Genomic DNA, 21485 nt, shown 5'->3' with positions numbered 1-21485 from the left:
AGGGGTGACCTCAGGTTTTCCTACTGTTTCGGGCCTAAATGCAAATACTCAGTGAGGAAATATGAGCGCCTTCACGCACAGGAAGAGGTGGGTGGGGCTATCGCAGGTCTGTAGCTCAATCACCACACACACACACACGTGCACACACAAAAGTGCACAAACACACACACACTTTCTTTGAACTTGCTGAACAAGGATAGTTACATTTCACAGGGTGGAGTTATTTGGAAACCACAGTGTTTCTCTGCTGACAACAAATAGTAAACCACCAGCCAGCAGCAACATGCCAATGAAGGCGTAACAACACAGCTAGCAGTGTGCTAACAGCAGGCAGGGCAGGGAGCTGTGGCTCTAAAAAGGGTTTTAAATGAAGCGAACTTCAAGAACTTAAAAGTCAGTGGGGGAAAAAAAAAAAACCACACTGGTGCAGACTGACATCCCAACAACAACTGGATGGACTTTTATAAAGACTGGGCTCTCTGAAGCACACTTTGATGCACTCTCACACTGTGTGACAAAAAAAATTGCTGCACCACTATCAAATCATCAAGAGCATAAAGGCTCCTAACAGCCCTTTATATACACTTTACTGTACACTTATGTTTAATAGCACAGTGATGTTAAAAGGCAACACCATCGGACAAGAGCAAGAACCTGGAAGCCGAACTAAACAGAAGATGCTTTAAACGCCATCTAGCAAACACACCACAATGTTAGCGCGAGACAATTAGAGCTCGGGTCTTAGGATCTGGGCTGGACTCTGCTGTCTGTTTCTCTGCCAACACGACGTGGTTTTATATTTGTTGCCTTCACAAGTCAAAAAAGTCAAAATAACTCTTCATGCCGTTTTCGTAAAAGTGGTGTAAGCCTGGTTAAATACTAACCTGAAGTGGATAATAACCTGCATCACTGATCACTGTTATTAGTGTTAGACTGAGGTTAATGTAATAAGCTGTCAGCTCACATTTGTACAAACATGAAGCATGTTCATGTGCCTTTGCTTTCAGCTGAGCTCTCTCCACTGCTGCAAAAGGTAAAAGCACAAACCGCAGGAAGCTCACAGGCTGTAAAATTCATTAACAAACCTTATTAACATTTAGGACGATTATTCTCTTGTAAAAAATACAAATTGGTAGTTAAAATAAGAAGAAGTTTTGACAATTACTTTCATCTAAGGTTACACACGTCTGTGAATTCAATTTCAGCTAAAGGCAAAACAAACCAGAAAAAGTCAATAATGACAAAGTTTGTTGTTACATTTTGACTTTAAGGGGGAAATAAAATAAAAATCCTCTAATGCATCAGAGACACTTTTCACATAAAGTTTCATCACGTATCATCGACTTTGGCAGACGAGTTAAAGCAACAACCTGAAGGTCTTCTCTGAAGTTAAGTTATTGTAGGCATAAAAGACAAGCATAAAATGAAGCACATGTAGTGATAAAGATTTCAGTGTCTTTTTCTGCTGAACATCTATTTCACTCAACTAAGGGAACAAATGACCACACAGCTGGATCTGGCAAACACATTTGCTCCCTTTAAAATGGAATAAAAGACCTAAAGCTTAGAAACCAAAGACTTCTCTGTGTCCCTAAAGATGCAAAAAAGAATTCCTGTCTGGAAAATCTTCCCACAAATCCAACCAACATCCCATCTCTGTCTGTGGCAGGTCTCCTTTCATAATAACACAGCTAAAAATATCAACACTTAGAGGAAAATGAATGGTTATAATCCATTCTGCGATCCTGCTTTTAACGTAATAGTTTGAGCATCAGAGCCCGAGAGCCTGCTCGGGCTGCGTGTCTCTTTAACGTGATTCCGAGTGATCAGCATGTTTGAGCTTCCAAAACTGTAACGTGGTGAAACTCATCGAAAGTGAGATATTTTCTGATTTAAAATTAAGTGATCCTAGTTCAGCCAGACTTTGATGTTGTGTCTGTTTTCAGCTCATACTTCCAGGCAGCTGGGAAAAGAGAAATCATGAATCTTGAATGAATACTAAATAAAAGATTATGTGTTACAAGACTTTTCATTTCCCATAAAAAAGCAGTTTGCTTTGAATTGCCCAAATTACACTTCTAATTTGTGCCTTTTCCCCCCACAGTTTTGCAAAATAAGAGTTTTCACAGCTATTTTAATAAACAATCCAACTCTAAAGGAACTAATAGCTGATTCAGGGTCTGATTTCTCCTGTTTTTGTGTTAAACACTAATATTTTGCAGTTGCTGCAGCTGGAAGCAAGCTGAAATCTTTGCGTCATGTCCAGGTCAATTAATATTTCCATGAGCTCAGCAGAATAAGGAAAATATTCTTGAACGGAAACCAAAAAGGAAAACAAGTCTTCTCACAAAACACAGCAGTGAAAAGCAACTGGGTTTTATTAAAGGTGGGTAAGCCATCTCTCTGCCTCTCACTACAGATTAGACGCTCTCGGCTCCCACAGCATCCAACTTTAACTCACAGACTCTTAAATCATCTCAAATAACGTGCCCAGCAATTCTCACAATATGTCATAATAATGCACATCTGGTTTTTATGTTAGACGAGGAATTAAAGTTTACACGGCATTAAAACAGGAATGAAACATTTATCATGCTCAACAACTTCCGCGGCAGCATGTGAGCTACACAAAACACTCTGGAATCATGGTGGGTGACAACGCCCCCACCAGGAAGAGAACGGTAGGTGCATATTTGCGTGCTTGTGCATGAGAGACAGAATAGTTCCAGTATAACACAGTTTAGGTGAAACAAATAGCCTCAAACATCCAGTGACACTATTACGATGCCTCAGTGGGACAGCAGTCATTGCTCTGTGATTCATCGCTGCGTGTGACAGTCATTGCTTTTGAAAAAATTCAATCAGAAGACCGAACTTCTCTATTTGACTTTAGCCATCTTGCTCTCCCATAACAAACCCTTCCCTGCAGTGTGGGGATGCCAGTCTCTCCAGTTTATTGGAACTGAACTGAACTTATAGAATGTCTCCTGCTTTCGTAATGCAAATAACTGTCAATCCAGCCTGTAACACTGCATGACACCCTCAAAAATCACACCGATTTTATTTATAAATAATTATCCGCAGGTACTTACTTGACACCAGGAATGTCCAACATATTTGTGAGCCCAGTCCAATTGATGTCCAGCAACTGAAAAACAGACAAATACTACAATTTAGACTTAGATTTATTAACAAGAAAATTAGAAGATGAGAAAACAAAGCAAAAGGCCATTTGGTGTTTTCAAAACCTCAATGCTTCCTGATGAAAATGTGACGACACAGAAAGATAGAACATGTTTAGACTGGGTTTTTGAAGGTTTCAGAGTTCGGCAAGTCTAAGAATTTTCAGGAAATATGATTAAAAATTCCCTCTGCACTCACGCTTTATAGTGCTTAAAAAAGCTTTTTGTGCCATACTAAATGTGAACATTTTAATAAAAATTAAAAAATGTGAATGAGTCAATACCCAAATATAATCTCAGCAAAACCACAGATTTATTCTTTTTTCTCCAAATAATAAACCAGACAATTTTCAACTATATGACAGTTCTTAACGGTATACTTTTGTTTTTCATTTCATACAGATGTTGAAGCCAGATGTTGAAATCATGTGCTTCCACAGTGCAGTAGATAACTCTTGATAGGTTGCTAGTTTGACTGCAGCTGGAGAAACATATCCCCCTTAGGGGGGTCAGATCAGGACGGGCATCTGGTGTAAAACTGCCAAATCAAATGTGTGACAAGGGAGCAGCCCAAAGCAGCTCAATGTAGATGCTGAAACAATAAAGAGTCTCTCTGAGATCTTCTCCTCAAAGACGGGAACGGCCAAGGAGCCGAGCTCTAAATTCAGTCGATATAATCGATACGGATGCTTCCCGTGTGAACGCACACAGCACTGACTGCAGGCATTACTTTATGCTAACAAATAATTAGCTGCAAGACATTAAGTCTACATTATAAGAGCTAATAAAAGAGATCAATGTCATCATAACATTTGACAAACTCCTGACAAACAGCGAACTTCCTCTTACTCATTACCACAAAACAAACAGTCAAGCCGTTTTAATTCCCTGTGTTTCTGCTTTTTAGTTTTTCCAACAGTCAGGAAAGAACAATAAATAAATTGTGTAGTAAAATGTCACTTGCTGTAAATGTCCTTGGAACATGTTGCACTTTTTGAATGTGTATTACTGCTAATGTCACAGTTACCAGTCATTTCTATCTAGAAAATGATACGAACACAGGTAGCATCTGGACAACAGGAAGTTCAAGCAGTGTGTTTAAATTTAGACAAGATCATATGTGTCAGCTGTTAGCCTAACATGGTGTTTGTATACTAGCGTGTGTATGCTAGCATGTGTGTGTGTTTTTCTATGATGGGGGATAAAAATGTATGAAAGCTTCAGATGAATCAGACTAACTGTACAGAACAGTAATCACATTATTTACACTATGAAACTTTCTTATCTTACTCAAGATAATCTGGTAAGTATGAGCCGGTCAGCTGCACAGAAACAACAGAGCCAATAATGCAAACAGAAACTTTATTGAAGGCACTGCTATTTAATGTGTTTTTATGACACAGCAGGTTGCCAGCATGCTCCCTTGATGCAAGCGGCAACATGTTCCCGTCGTACAGCAACTGATTCCACAGAAGAGTCGCAAAGGGCGTTAGCCAGGACTCTCATATTCAGAAAGAGAGCTCAACCTGGATTTCTAACCCAGTTACGAGGCTTTTGTACTGGAACTTTAACTGGGTTTCTTGAATAACCAGATAACAAGGAGAAGTAATTAACCACTTTGATTCTAACCCCACATTCCTGATACGCCCAAGTAAAGTAGTATGAAGCCAGTGGTAGTACTTGTGTGTGTGCACTCACTCGCCTGCTTATTCATGTAATGATCTAATCCTCAAATCATGCAGCAGGTCATACAAGTCAGCGTTAGTCAGAAAGATTGAAATAAATCTGTTGCTATGCTATGATGGTTGGTTTGAGTTGAGGGTGTCAAGATATAATTACTAATGAAAACCTCGATAAAAAGGAAAAGGTCCTCTCACTGCAACATCAGACGTCAAGATGGATGGAATAAAAGAGCAGAAGATACGTTAGAGTTTAACCCGTCATCCAAGAAAATCCATCTAAGGCTGCAGCGAGCGCAGGCTTACCACAACTGGACAGCCCAAGACTCGACAGGTAGAGGTGGAGCAGCTGTGATGGAAATACTTGATGACACACTTTGGTCTCTTTAATACCAGATAATGATTTGGATGCGATACCCTACAAAAAAATTTATGCCAACACTTTGAATCATTAAGGCCAAAATTGTTTGCCGTCTACCACCAGGAGGACTCTGATCCAACCATCATGAAAAAAAATACAAACAGTAAATGAATCCATGAATTTACAACTGCTGTGCTTTAAAATGTATCTGTGTAACGCTTTCAATTAAAATGGAATAAACAGATAAAATGACATAAAGGAGACCTGAACAGGTGGATCATGAGTTTCTTCTTAAAGGTATCAACAGTGTCTGAACAAGTCCGACAGATGCAAGTTCAACAACTCGGACCCACAACCTCCAAAGCAAGCCTCTTTTAGTTCTTAGTCTGGACCTGGGTACCACAAACAAACATTGATCAGCTGACCTCAGAGACCTAGCAGTTACAAAATCCCATCGCACACGTGGAACTGAATCCAGGCACATCATTTGGAAACCACTGATCTAGAAACCTGATTTTTCAGAGAGTAACAAGGACCAGTCTCTGTCCTCAGTTTTTCGGGACGACAATCAGCTCACTGATAGTTAGTGTTCACTATCACACGACTGCACTGCATTGCACAGACTCTTATTAGGAAATCATTACATGCTACTTTTAACAAAAGCAATAATATTTTAGTGTCAGGGGAGAAGAGTGCGTCTGCAGGAGTGGGTCAGTATCTGTGAGATAAGGAAACTGTGAAGACGATTATAAAAGAGGATTCAAATGTGAAATGTTGGCTAACATCATTACATCAGAAGCAGACTGAGTAGCAATGAGGGAAAACTGACGTGAGAAACTGGCAAAGTTCTAGCACAGAGTAAGATATATGTACACATAACAGGAAATGAGTCATAATAAAAGCAACAAAACTACGCTTTACAAACGTAAAACTGATTTAAACAATAAATGGATAAAAATCAAATTATACACCTAATAAGACTTCAAAGGTGTGCGTCTTTTCTTCTTTTCAGAGTCATTACCATAAGAGACAAATGATTAACAGCAACGCATGTCTTTCTGTGGCCTAGTTAGCTCTATGTAGAACATGGTGGACCACAACAATGCTCTGCCAGGCTGGCACAGGAAGAGCATCGAAGCAGCTGGGGGATTTCAAAGAACACATTAGAAATGAATGAAATCACAAAAAAAGAGCAAAAGATTCAGAAGTGTTTTTTTATTTTATTTTGAAAAGCAAAGTATAAACACAGTCTGCAAACATGCAAAACTGCTCTCTGCACTGGCTGAGGAGGTTATTTCATTAGAATTCATTTTCACACCACAACTGATTTGAGTGTCATCCAACTGCTATTTGTGGGTTTCTATGCAGGCATCAGGCTGTAGGTTTCACTCTGAGTGAAACCTACAGCGTAGTGTAGGTGTAAGGTTACTCGTTTATCGTTTTTTTATGAATGCACAAAATCTGGACTGAATACTGAAATGCTTTCATTTGTTTCTGCGCATCTGCAGTTTAAAGGTGTTTCATGCTTGATGTGCTATCCGTGTGTTTAGCGTGTTTGCAGAAATTTATGTTGACTACAGTCGATTCCCATTGGCTTCTCCCTTCATCTCTCTCTCTCTCTTTTCTTTGCTATTTTGGCCTCGACACCCATCGAACAGGTTGTTTTGCATTAATATCATCAGTTGCCATAGACTCAATATAAAGTATCTTCATTACATCGGCCTCCTTTCTGCTCCACTCCACATGAACAGTGGAAGTATTTTCAGTTTCTCTGAGTGAAACTGAAAATAGAGAAAAAGAAACTTGTGCTACCATAAATGTCAGCAATGCAGAGACTCACACCAACATAAAATAAATTTGAAAAAATTGTTTTTATTTATATAGCACCTTTCTAGACAGAGTCACAAAGTGATGAACATAAGATAAAAAAATAATAAAAGGTAAAACAGAAAATACAAAACAGGCACAAATTTTATGAAAAACAGTTTTAAAAAGGTGAGTTTTGAGTTGTTTTTTTAAAACAACTACTGAGTCCACAGTTCTTACGGTTCCACAGTCTCGGGGCCACAGTGGCAAAAGCTCTGTCACCCTTAGTTCTCATCTTAGTCTGTTTTATAGCAAGTAAGCCCTGATCAGATGACCTCAGGCGGCATCACTCACTACTAAGGTTGGGCGATTGGACGAATATATCCACTATTGATGACAGGCTGAGCCTTTCGACGATTGTTTTAAAGGGTGATTTATTTATTTATTTGCCAATGAGTAAGTTTGCTAATAATGCTGGTTGAAGCTAAGAGAGGCAATCAATGGAAAAAATTAATAGTGCTGTTTTAATGGCACCCTCTTCCAGCTGCGAACCAATGCACCCTCCTCAGACTGCACCCAAATGCAGCAGCAATACATGCACTCAAACTCATAACAGAAAGAAAGAAAGGCAGTTCAGAAAAAAACAAAAAGATTTTATTTAAATACAAAAACCACAATGGTGGGGAGGGAAACAAAGAGAAACTGGTTTCCTTTTTCCACTACAACCGTGTTTACAGCCTGTTCCAGTGTTTCTGTGTCTTACACACTCGACCAAACAACAAATACAAAATTAAACAAAAAGTAAGTTAAAAATCAAAATGTCTCTTCCAGTGAACATAAAAGATAAATCTCTTTTTTGCAATTTGGCGCATGTCAATTAGATAAATAAAGAATCCAAAAGTAGCTATTTTAATACTGAAACAAACAAAAAAGAAGGTAAAATATTCCCTTCAAACAAAACGTTTAAATTCTAAACATGCAAGTCCGTCCGTGCATGATTGCATTGCTCCGCCCATCAAAAAGTCTGTGCCTGCGCTAAAATACCGCCCATCCTCGGTTATTGGACCATTTTTGAATTATTAAACGTCGCCCACTACCCACACTTTATAGCACATTTACATTCTCTTAGCAGAGAAACACATCAGCGATTTATCCTTGTGCTCAACAGAGCCCAGTACTGTAAATCTGATTCATTCAAAGTAAAAACGTCTGCTGGCTGCTGTAGAAGCAAACCGTTCATAGCAGATAAATAGAAATACTGCCGGGTATCATGATTTATGACTTCACCGAAACCACCACAATCTTTTGTCCTGTTATGTCAGGACAGCCAAAGTCAGAGTGGCTGCTATTTAAAACTGCTGTGTCAAAGCGCTGCGTCACTCGAGGACCTGTTTGGATGGTTTGACCGATCTACATGTGTAAAACATGTAAAACCAGCCCTTAGAGTTACGCTGGACAGGTCTGATGTCACTTTGGACAGCATGTGGCTCAGGCAAAAACATCACTTAAATATAACTGTAGCCGTCAAACGCACTCCCACTCCTGTTCTCACCATATTCACATGTGACGGATGACCTTTTTTGGCTTGATTTACCGATGCTGACCGACGTCCATATAATATCCCACAATAGTACATTTTTACATTTTAAAGTTTACAACTTCTCTACACTTTCTTTGTCGTTTGGTTGGGTTTAGGCATTCAGTAATGTTGCTGTAGCTACTATGAAGTGCATGCTAAATGATATGTTACAGTTACTGTATTCGTTGTTACAGTTACTGAAATGTCTGCTGCACTTTTAAGCTGGCGAGCAGTTCCTGGAAGTTTTATATTTATGTTTCATTGCAATAAAAGAAAAAAAAAAATTATACAAAGAAAACTGATCAATTCTGTTAATAACCTTCCCTTGGAAGCCAGTTTCAATCAAGTTATATTAAAATATGTTTTCTGTTATAAAACAATTACTTTATACAACTGCAGTCAACCTGCTCACAATGTCAGATGCTAAATCTGTGACAATACTAATAAAGTCTGCTTTATTATCTGAACATTGATGATGTTTTGGATGTTTCTATTATGCATATATATTGACCTGATAATACAACACTGGATAAAAGTGGTGCACCGACTAATGCACAAACCCTGCCCTGTGCAGCGTCGTGCGATGAATACAAACATTTAAACCGACACGAAGCCTCAAACTTGCCCCTGATGAAATCAAAGGCACGAGACACACCAGAATAAACCAAAACAAAGAGGTGGCTGGTGGTTGATACTAACTGACACCAATGCTCAGTTTCCTGATTAGCCGCATTGTCAGAACACAGCTGTCACGCCTGGAGCCAAGCAACCTGTCACAACGCAACTGTGGCACACAGGGAGGAACGGGAAGGAGAAACAACAGCAGTGAAGAAATATCAGCAACGTCACGCTCGGTGTGACGAGTTGGTTTATTTGTGGCAGTACAGCAGCAGGTAACCGTCAGTGTGAGGGTTGTTATCGACCAGGTGTAATGATAACACCAATATACCATCTATAGCTGTGGAAGCAATGCTGCTAGTCTGAGTCTGGAAGCACAACTGACAGACATTTTTAACAAGCCAAGAAAGTTCTTTGCTGCTACTACTCAGCGGTTTAACTAACGATTCCAGGAAATACATATTAATTAAAGGTATTTATTGCAATTTTCTGATTCGCAACAAAGCAACAGAAATCTACCCTATGACACGAGGCACCGGCCAATCACGGGCCTTTATTAGATGTCTTTCAAATGTAGACAAATCTGTCAGAATCTGTGAAGATTTATTTATAAAATCTGCCATTAATATGAACTTACTTAATATTTTGCTATATCAAAAAACAGGATTATGGGAAAAAAAAAAAAAAAAAAAAAAAAACTCCCGGGCTGCCTCACTTTTAGTTCGGGTCAAAATTAACAATCAATCATTGCGTTACATGCACAGATGCAAACCTGTGCTTCAGGTGAGCGGTGCCTGAGACAGAGAGAGAAGAGAAAACCTGCACAGTGGGCGGGATTTTCAGATTCTCTCATTATTTCTTTCATATTTTCATTGTTAATGATTATTACAGGTGGGAAATATTTCCTCCTAAATTTTAACTATTGGTGAAACTTGAAACCCACCACACGCTGGAGGAAACCATTTTTCTACTGTCGACATCTGCTAATCAAAGCAGCATGCATATAGCTAGCTTGTAGAAAAACAATAGTTCTTACACAGAACAGCTTATTTGAATAATCAGGTCACTATTTCTTGGAAAGAGACACAGCTGTTGAGGATTTGTTTGTTTTTTTTCCTCGTTAAATACAATTGTTGCACCAGATTAGTGAATGTCATCAAGCTCCATGATCATCAAAAGAGGGCAGGCGTCATCTCTGGAACTGGGCAATTTATAGCAAAATAATCAATGAGGATAAACAACACTACAGAGCAGAGGACAAATTTGGCGAGTGATCTGTTGCTTTGACTTACAAAACTGCACTGTGTAAATTCACACGATACACATTACTACACTCATTACATCCGGAAGTACAATACAACTCAATCAGGAAGGATTTTTAAAACATCCTGAAAAGGAAAATGATTAAAATGCCTTAAGAGGTGAAAAGCTTCCTGACAGACAGGATCTGACCTTATATGCTTGAAGTGAACACTGCGTATCAGTGTTTGGCTCCTTGCCCTAGGACATCTCTATAGTAAATTATTAGAAAAGCCAGTTTCTAAGTTGAAGTCCTACAAATACATTTTACAAGAGACAACGCTGATGTCACAATGTCATAATAAATGTGTCAGCAGTCGCTCCTTTTTTGTTAGATCCTTTGTGGTAAAAGATTAGAAGAGGGACCCTGTCAGGGCACTTCACACATATGCAGATGACATAAATGATCTGACAGACTTGAACAGTCTTATTCTAATTCTGCACAAAAACATCTATGAAAATCAAAAATTTGATTTCATTTTCTGGCCTCATCTGAAACTCTTTATTGTTTGATGTATGTTCCATGTCAGCAAAGATCTGCCTGAGCTCTCCACACCTTGTTTGACAGCAGAGAGAGATAAAATCACTTGTAACCGCCCTGACTTCTTCCTGGTTCACATCTGAACCACAAGCTTCAGCGTTTAGTTCAAAACTCCACAAAAGCCTCCTCCTACTAATTCCAGACTGAAGATGTATGTTTATTGAGACAGGGGCAATTTCACATTTCTATTTGAAGATTATGATAGCAAATATTTTTCCTCTGAGTGCCACCATCAAAGACTGAATCTAGAAGAGGGACCGTGTTGAAGCACAGGAAGGAAGGCAGCAGTCAAAGAGAAGGAATGCACTGATAAAGGAGGGCTTGAGTTAGGCTGCCTTCAAGAAGACTGAAGAGAAAAGCGCTGTGGTAGGTGGCAGAGTGCACAGTACCAGCAGGACCACCATCAGGCAAAGAAAACCAATAAGATCTCAGTGATAACAGCTGGTGCTGGTATGCTAGAACTCTGCAAGTTATTAGCTCAAAGTTTGCGTGTGCGTGTGTTTTCATGTAAAAAGCTTGATATTTCCCTTTTTTGCAATGCAGATCAAGGCGCAACGAAAACAAAGCATTTGGGGACTCGTTAATGTAAAAATCTGACCAGGAAACATAATGGAAACAACAAAACCTGAAAGCATTTTAGAGGCTGCCAAAAGTTAAAGTACTCACAGGTTTCTTGAGGAAAAAGACAGAAAGGGCTCCGATCAGAGGGATGTCCCCCAGCAGCGGCTCCATCACCACTCTCATCACTCCATGAAGCTGAACAGAGAAAAAGAAAGAAACATCACAAATGAGTCTTTTGTTTTTTAGCCTGTGATGACCCCCAGGTCTAGGTTACATCGATGAGCCCTAAAACATGATTCTGTTGATCTACAAAGTCCAGCTTAGGTGAATGGATGGGTGGGATAATAAGTCACAGGATTGTCAGTCAGGAGACGGTCTTTCTTCTCCTGTTTGTGTTTTGCATTCAATTTGACTTTTTTTCCCCCACTCACAGCCCACAATCCATCACAGGTTGCTGTAATGTTTAAAGTAGAGAGAAAGTGATGTTTTCTTGTTACCGTTTTGCTGCATTACGAGAAATAATGACCAAAATCCACCAGCAACAATGAATATTGTGTGAGGACCCATTAGTTTGAGTAGAATCGGATCAATACTGTGGTAAAAATGCACAGTGAACACAAATTGGGCAACGACCCATTAAGAGACAAATTTGATTAAATTCTGACAATTCTTGTTGAACGAGCAGCAATTATTTCAGACTGTGAGTCAAAAATCTGTAAAATACTGAGGAATAATGTCTCTATATAGTTTTTTTTTACCATATATACAGAGTCTATTCAGATTTCTGTTGTGTTCATCCGCGAGGCGTGGGTGGTGGTTGAGTGTATGTAATGTTATCCACACAGAACAGTGGAACAGCAGCTCAAAATACACGGTTGGTGAAAGAGGGAAAAAGAACCAGCGAGTTTACTTCCCACTTCCTGCAAGAACACAAAATATAACTAGATCGGCTGTACTAACAGACTCACATATACTGTAATCATTAAGCCTACTGTAATCCTAATTTTGAGGCCCTGAGAATGAAGAAAGTCTGCAACACAAACTTCACAGTTAAGTGAATGTTTCTTTATTTTGGATGCAGGTTTCTCAGAGGCTGCAGTGACTCAAACCTCAGACATGCAGACTGGCCGTCTGTAGCACCAAATTTGGTTGTAGCTTGCTCTGAGTAATCAAATACCAGCATTTTACACATCGAAACGGACGTGCAGCGGAAAGACTGCAGATAGCCTCTTGTTTATACCACTTTCCGTCCTGCAGCTCATTTCTCCCTGAAGGAGGATGCTTTAGAAGTCATGTGCAGCTGATAATGCTCCATCAGAGGCCCGCTGGGACGAAGAAGATACCTTTTTAAATAAAAGATGTGACAGCAAAAAAGAAAAGAAAAAAAATAAGTCGACAGCCAGCGAGTGGAGGAGAGTAAACCCGAATGACTCATGAAGCATGATAAGCTCCCAGTTCACATCTTCTCCATTTAAACTACTTATATCTTCAGCAGCCTATGAAATGCTGACACACCGTCGGGGACTGAAGCTCTACAATCTGAGCAAAACACAAAAGGAAAACATCGACTGGGCTTCGTACACGTAGCCATTTCTCTCTGTAAATCTTTGGGTCTTCTCTCCCACTCTGATCTCTGGTCAGCAAATATGGTCTGATCCTGTGCCAACAGCTGAGTGGATAACGTCTCGTTATCAGTTCTGTGTAAACACATGATGCAATTAACTTTCTCCGCAGAGGTCAGTACTTAATGTAGAAGTCACCGCTGGGGTACAGTGTGTGTTTTTAAGTTTTTCATTCATTTGTTTTTTTTAGAAACTGTTACTACTTCTGCTACCACTAGGACTATTTCAAGGATCAAACTTGAATAACAACTTTATGTCCATTAAATCAGCCACTTTATTTATTAGGGAGAATTTCCAGACATTCATTTGTTCCTGGCACCTAAAATTTACTATGTAAAAAAAAAAAAAAAATTCTAAGGCTCTGAGACTCCAGAAATCCACAGTGAGAACCATTAACCACAAATGGACAAAACACAGAACAGTGGTGAACCTTCCCAGGAACGGCCATCCGCCCAAAGTTACTGGATGAGTCGTCATTGGACTCCAAGGGAACGGTGATGACTCATGCAGGAGGTCTTAATAAAATAAATAACATCACTGATTTCCTGTCTCAGTTTTTGCACTTTCAGTTTTCAGACTATTGAATTAATGGACTTGTAGTTTTGGGTACAGCAGTGTGGAGGTTAGCACTGTCACCTTACACCACAGAGTTTAAATCCACCAGCCTTTCTTTGTGGAATTTGCACGTTCTCCCCGTGTCCGCATGAGTTCGCTCCGGGTATTCTGGCATTCTTTTCACAGTCCAAAGACACGCATGTTAGGGTCACTGGTTATAGTAAACAGGCTGTAGGTGTGACTGTTTGTTGATCATCTACACTGGTTATCTATACTCCTACTGGGCCCTGAACTGGAAAAGCAGAAGATGGAGGGACTCGTTGTTTGGGGTGATCGTGGCTCAAGAGTTGGGAGTTCGCCTTGTAATCGGAAGGTTGCTGGTTCGAGCCCCGGCTTGGACAGTCTTGGCCGTTGTGTCCTTGGGCAAGACACTTCACCCGTTGCCTACTGGTGGTGGTCAGAGGGTCCGGTGGCGCCAGTGTCCGGCAGTCTCGCCTCTGTCAGTGCGCCCCAGGGTGACTGTGGCTACAATGTAGCTGCCATCACCAGTGTGTGAATGTGTGTGTGAATGGGTGGATGACTGGATATGTAAAGCGCTTTGGGGTCCTTAGGGACTAGTAAAGCGCTATATAAATACAGACCATTTACCATTTGTAGCAGAAAGTGTTGTGACAACGGACTTTGTATTTTTCATGTCTTTATATGGGATAAATAGCCATACAACTACTGACCTTAACATGTTGCAAACCTTGGATTCGTACCTGTATACTTTTGATTCCAGCCCTGCAGTAGTACTTTTTGATGTCCACGTCAATTTCTGTATTCCCGACAAAACTGAAAGGAAGGGCGAGAAGAACGTAGAAGGGGATTCATGTGTGTATTCATATGAAGATAAAAACAAAAAACTCATCATGCATTTATTCAGATTTTAAAGGACAAGTTTACACACAAACCGATGAGAGTGCTGTACCTCCACCATCCAAATCTATTTGACTAATTTGACGGTGACTTAATCTACATTTGATGTGTCAGTGAGCATTTCTGCATGGGCTCAAAAAACGAGTGCGTGGAAATGTTCCAATCAGGTAATACAACTGACAATTATTACCAATTATGATCCTGAGAAAAAGGAAGCGCACAAAATGAGCACTTTAATAAACATTTACTGAAGTAACGAGTTTTCTCTGTGTGACAACAAACTAAACCACTTGAGTTTAAAAACTCATCAACTGATTCAGACCAAATTAAACAAACTATAGGTTTTAAACGACAGCCTGACGCTAAGATTTGTACATAAGAAGTCATAATTTGAAAGAAACAAGTGCAATTAAGATTACATCACTGGCAAAGTCAAGTAAATTCAACAATGAATGAATCTGAGCGGTCTACCTGATCTGCAGGTCCATGATAACCTGCCTCTTGTCCACCTTTTCTGTGTAAACTTTCACTCCATTCACTCTCAGCGGCTGCAGAAAAAAAACAGAGGACATGACAAAACGGAAATCAGACCTGCAGTAAAAGCTTTATTTAATGTTTACTAGCTCTGCATAATTCTACGTGTGAGGTAAATCTGGGTGCGTGGCGAAGAAACTTTCCAGTTCTGATTAAATCAGTTCATGCGAGTCAACGAAGGAGTCACAAATAGAAACATGCGATAAAAGATCTGAACACGTACACTGTGACAGATGGTGCTGCCTAAAACGTCCATGACACTAATTCTCCAGGATTTCCCACAAAGCTAACATCTAAAAATAAAAGTGTTATTCTACAGGCAATAAAAGCTTATAAAACAAAGTGCTAGCTGGTGTATTAGTACGAATAACCCAGATTACAGAAGTGTCCTGCCATGGCCTTTTGGAGTGCATTCACAACACTGTGTTCTTATCTTGTCACCTTGTCGCCCATGTCAATCTTGGTGAAGCAGAAGGTGCTGAGATGAGGGTTGGCGCCCTTCACCGCCGGCTCGATGGTCTCTCTGAACAGCTTCTCCACAAACTGGCAGATAAACGGCCACATCTGCTTCACCGTCTGAGGAAGGGAAAAGAGAAAAATCATGTGGGAGAAAGAATTAGACAGATACAAGACATCCAAATCCCACAGCCCAAAATCCTTCAGCCCACAGCCTGAAGTCAGTCACTGAGCACTGATGCATGCAGCTGCTGGACAAGCCTCATGTTTTACAGCAGACCTGGTGAAAAACAATTACCTGGCATCTCTCTGCAAACGCTTGTGTGTTTGTTGCACTATACCAATTTAGTTCAAATGACAAACAATGCAGAGATCGGTGTACTTTAAACTGTCACTGTGTTTGTCATACTTTAGATTGTCTATACTTACTACTGCAATTGAGAAGCTGTTACCAAGACTCCTGTGTTTCTGTAACTACATGTGCAGCTATTTGCACCATTTGTGCCCAATCTGAAATCCCCCTGACGGGCAATAAAATGTATTGCTTCACATTACATCATATTACATCACACTGTATAATATTATACCCTCACAGCCATTGCAGGTAAACATCAATCAAAAATATGTCTTACAGCTGTATTTCTTATCATCAGTGTTGTGTTACCAACACCTTTGCCAAACGAGGTCATTTTTATAGTCCACGGGATAAAAGAAACCACCCTGCAATTACTCTCAGCTGCTCCTTCACCTGACCTTCAGTTGCTGCTGCTGACGCATTAAAATAATATCACCTCGCAAAAATTCCTTGTGCAATCACAGCGAGAGAAATAATGCACTCAAACTTTGCACGACACTTCTAATTATTACGAGCATTTTGAGTCCAAGTGTAACCGAGTCTCCTGTCACATAACAAAACACACTGAATATGTCAGCATTAATAAGCATACACACTAACGTTACGGATGCCTTAAGAAGTTACCAGATTGTTGCTTTAACATCCATTCACTAAGCCACACTCAGAAATTTCACTACCACAGAAATGAATGAGTCATATTATGAGTGCAAACTTCCCTGTAAAATCCTCTAAAAGTGTAAAAATGCTCTGTGCCCTCAGGTGAACACTATGAACTGCTATAAACCGTCCTTTGATTACAGTGACCAGGAGCATTAAAGGTTCACAGAGGTCTGATGTTATGGCAGGTGAAGTTCTGCTCATTATGACCTATTTGATCCAGATGAAGAAGCAATGAACTGAGCGATATCTGTTGGCAGCGGACGACATGACTTTTCAGGCTTCTGTACAGGAGCACGCTCCTCACTTCTGTGTTTGGGTGCGAAAAATGTAAAATCATCTAATCTGCCTGAGCTGAGCAACGCAGCTACATGTCAAAATCCTAATCTGAGGGAAATGAGGGAGTAATTATCCATCACATACATTCACTGGTGACCATCACATTTAATAAATGAAGTGACATTTACAGTACATTTACTAAATAAATGAGGGTCTTTGTAAGAAATTATTTTTTTATATCCTAATTTAACATTTATTGAAACATTTAGCAATACTTTAGAAGACATTTGAATCCAATAAAGAGTAAGCCACCAAAGCCCTGGCTGTCCCTCACTCCATCCTCCTATGAAAGGGCCCATCTGTGTGGTGATAATCAGAACTATTGATTGCCATGTTACAGGTAAGTTATGGCCATTTCTTTGCTTTAGAGGAGAATACCTCTGGTTTTTATTTGCCTTTCAAATGATTTTCTGTGTTCCCATAAACAGATGTTAAAAAGATATTTTCCTGCTCATCTTCATCCATTACCTTTTTACTGGAAGGACCTGTACACATTTACAGTAAGTGGTGCTCTTCTGATGTTAAGACTCACTCTCTCTCCCTCTCTAGTTCACTTTGCATCTCTCTCCTTCACGCTCTCCCCACCTCCGTGTCTCTCTCTGGGGAGGTGGAAGCACTGGGTCAGGGTCTCTCAGAGCTCCAGATTCAGATCCTATTTATAAACCCTGCCTGTCTGCCTCTGCTAGCTGGCAGACTACTGTTGAGGATGTAAGGCGGTGTGCGAGTAGGTGTCTAAGCACAAAAATTAATTTAAATATAATATAAAGAAAAAAAGAAAGAGGTGTATATACCTTATTCAGCCATTCCACTCTTTCCACATCTGGATAATGGACCTGGAATAGAAGATGGAAATGTATCAGTTAAAAACACGATTTACATTTATTTAAACAGCTCTAATGGAAAGGTCATGCTTTTCTTTAGGCGTGCCCTCATTTGTGTCTCCTCTCCGTTTCTTGACATTACTATAGAGGACGCATTGTTTCTATACTTCTGGTTCACAAACTACATCACAACTACTGTAATCTGTGGCATGAATTTACAGGCTCTTACATTAGGCTGCAAGGTAGAAAACAAAGCAATGAAACTGTAAAAAATAACCTGTAAAAAAATACATATTACATGCTGCTGGTCAAAGGTCAACGAGGAGATAAACAGTAAGGAGTTCAAAGGTCAGGCCACAAAAAAATTACAGGAAATGCTTCAGTCTGTTTAGTCACTATGAAGCATACTGTAGCACTCCTGTTTGTCAGCTTATGAAGTAGAGGTGGGGGGAAAAATCGATACTGTGTAGTATCGTGATATTTTGTTTGCTAATAATGTATCGATACAGGGACAGCAGAAATCGATATTTTGTTACAAAAAAGGTTTTTTCCTGACATTCCTTCACTGTCCAAATGTGTTTAACTTTTTTTTATGGCAGCAATAAACATGACAGTTTACTTATTTTCATTTAAGACATGTTTTATTTTAATTAAGTTTAAAACTTTTTTATTTAATGTAAAATTATATTTTGTTTTAATTTACTTTCAAATTCTTCAGTTGCTGAAGGGGCTGCATAGTTTTCATAAATTGCATAGTTCAGAATAGCTATAATTGTACCAGATGGTTGCATTCAGTTAAGTTGGACTAGACTGTAATACAAACCGTTCAGTTTGTCAACAATAAAACTGACTGAAATGAGAGAAAGACTGAGTGCGAGACTTTGATATTAGATAAAATGAATATTGATAAAATTTACCTTTATGTACAGAATCTGAATATCGCAAAATATTTTTAAAAATTGCAATAATATCGTATCGTGGGATGTATGGTGATTCCCACCTCTATTATGAAGTAAACCTTGCAAAAACAAATTAAACCATTTTAAATTAAACATAAAGCGCTTGCAGAAAATTGTAAGCTTAAACGATGCGCTGGTTCAATTTTAAAAGCTTAATGTTGCTGTTGAGCTGCACTGCATCACACCAAGGTGCAAAAACAAACAAGGAAAAAGGAAAGTGCAGGTCTGAGTTTACAACGAGGCTTCTTGCAGCATATCAGTGACAGCTCGTACCTTTGTTTTGGCATCGTGTTACCTCACATTCCTGTACTTTTCCCACTGATTCATGCCAGTTCTCTTGGCAGAGCAGCGAGCCACAGAGAAAACACCGTAATGAAGTGTTTGATGCTGCGTGTAAAGACTCACACACACCTCCACTTTTCACTCATCGGTGTTGATGTCAAAGAACTGTTCATGATAGAACTTCAGTTGAGTTGCTGAGGTGAAAACAAACCAATTGGCTACAACAGACATTTCTCTGAAAACCATCAATGTGTACATCATTGTTTACAAGATGAAAAGCCATCAAAGTAATTAGAGTTCTTCCTCTGGGGAACATGAACATCTGCACTGAATCTCATCCTAATTCATCCCATCACAGCTGAGACGTTGGAGTAGCTACAATAACTAGGGATTCTTCCTAACAACTAACTTGCTAGTAAATACAATATTACATGGAGAGCAAGAAAACACTTTAAAACACAGACCGTGTCAGCACTTTCAGCCCTCTTTTCAAACGTCTACATGCCTGTGCAGAATGAGGTGACATGTTCCACAATATGAATCAGCCTACAAACAACTGTTCACCTTCCAGATCCAAGTGAAGCAGAACTGTGCTGCCGCCTTGAGATCTTCTAATACTCACAGAGACAGAAAGATGTTGTGCGAGTTGCTGCAAAACATCTAAAAAACAAAAAACTATAGTGAACTGACACACCCCATCAACACAATATGAATAATAAGCTTAATGGATTAGCATTAGCAATTACCCCGCTAAATGCCAAACATCCAGCCTATGTCTATGTATGTATTAGGGCTGCCACGATTAGTCGACTAGTCACGATTACGTCGACTATCAAAATCGTCGACGACTAATTTAATAGTCGACGCCTCGTTTGAAGCTTTGTAAGATCCCAAAAGACGCAGGAATGAGTAGTAGGATTTAAGAGTGTAATAACGGACTGAAACAGAAGATGGCAGCACTGCATGTACAAGGATGCCAGCTGCCGTTAAACCCCGAAGAAGAAGAAGTAACCCTGTCCCAGAATTCATAGCGCAGCCCAGCTCAGTTTCCAACAATGGCGGCAGCTAGTTAGTTTTAATATTACTCTTATTATTCTTTCTGGGTCACAAAATAAACATTTAACATATGTTCAGGCGAGAATGTAGCTGTGTAAACCTCAAATATCTGCTCAGTTTATCAGGACACCACATATTTTCAAAAGCGCTCCGACGTTTTCGGAGACGTCTGTTACCCACTAGCTCGATAGCTAGCTGGGGGCAAGGCTCACTAGAGCCGTGAGAACACCGGACTCCCGGCAAATAGTTTTCAAACCCACCACCGTCTTTGGCTACTCAGGTTAAACATATATAACTCACTTAGATAACTTGTTGTTATTGTTTGGCTTTCTTTAGCATTTTATTTGTTCCTGAGTAAATCGGTTTGGCTGAGATTAAAGTTATAGTTTTTACACAGCTGAATAAACGTCAAGCAGACAGCTGATTATCAGAAGTGTGAGATGCTCGAGAATATACTCCAGTGTCCTGTTATATTTTAGAAAGCAAGGAGTTTATTAAACTTCACCGAAACAATCTGCAAATTTCATTAAAATTTAATAAACTATCATCTTGTCTTTATTTTTAGTTAGCACATACTTTTAAACACTTAAAGCTGTAAGCTAATGATAGTTATATAAGAGCAGCTGCATGCTGGTGCAATAAGCTGTACGCTTTACGTCCAGTGGATGATGATCTGATTAGTCGACTAATCGCAAAATTAATCGGTGACTAATCGACTATCAAAATAATCGTTTGTGGCAGCCCTAGTATGTATCATATATAGTCTATTCACAGGCCTCTTCAGTAGCTGTGTTGGTGGCTACTGTTGGGCAGATGGGGAACTGTTGAGCCCTGTACTTCAAAAAGAAAAGCAAAAATGTCTTCAGCAGATGCCATTTGGGCTCACTGCTCACGGTGAGAGCTCAGCTCAAGTTACCACTGCTGCTGCCATTAGGTATGGGAAAAAGGGAAAATCCAGCTAGCTTCACTTCTTTTCTTAGACTTCAACTTATTTTAGACGCATGCACTCATCATTTTAGGCTTGAAATGATCCGACTTCAAGCTACAGACCCGACTTGACAGACCTGTACTGCCATCCAGCCAGTCATGCTGGCAGCCTGGCAAAGTGGCTGCTGTATGTTTTCACTAAGTGCAGTATCATTTTCTGACAAATGATGGATGTCTCATAGGAAAATATAACTCAGAGGCTAAGTGCTGCGACATGCCGAACACCAGGATGTCAGTGCAGCAGCATCAAAGGACTTCTGGAGGACAGGGAGTAGACTGTGGCAGACGTGTTACGTAATGGGCACGCTGAGAGGATTC

At 39.8% G+C, this 21485-nt stretch overlaps 1 protein-coding gene across 4 annotated transcripts in view; it reads right to left on the bottom strand.

Moving 5' to 3' along the window:
* Window positions 1-21485, bottom strand: part of esyt2a (extended synaptotagmin-like protein 2a) — a 52167-nt gene that overhangs the window by 16772 nt on the left and 13910 nt on the right. For all 4 annotated transcript variants that reach the window (XM_004565509.6, XM_004565510.6, XM_004565511.6 and 1 more), the window contains exons 3-8: window positions 17854-17895; window positions 15697-15831; window positions 15193-15269; window positions 14565-14637; window positions 11732-11821; window positions 3093-3148 (exon numbers count right to left, since the gene is read on the bottom strand). In XM_004565509.6, coding sequence (XP_004565566.3) covers window positions 3093-3148; window positions 11732-11821; window positions 14565-14637; window positions 15193-15269; window positions 15697-15831; window positions 17854-17895 — 473 coding nt within the window. The remainder of the gene's footprint in view (window positions 1-3092; window positions 3149-11731; window positions 11822-14564; window positions 14638-15192; window positions 15270-15696; window positions 15832-17853; window positions 17896-21485) is intronic.

Source organism: Maylandia zebra, linkage group LG18 (genome assembly GCF_041146795.1).
Source record: "Maylandia zebra isolate NMK-2024a linkage group LG18, Mzebra_GT3a, whole genome shotgun sequence".
Classification (NCBI taxonomy): domain Eukaryota; kingdom Metazoa; phylum Chordata; class Actinopteri; order Cichliformes; family Cichlidae; genus Maylandia; species Maylandia zebra.
Note: the sequence above shows the minus strand (reverse complement) of the source record. Positions and strands in the feature narration are given on the sequence as shown.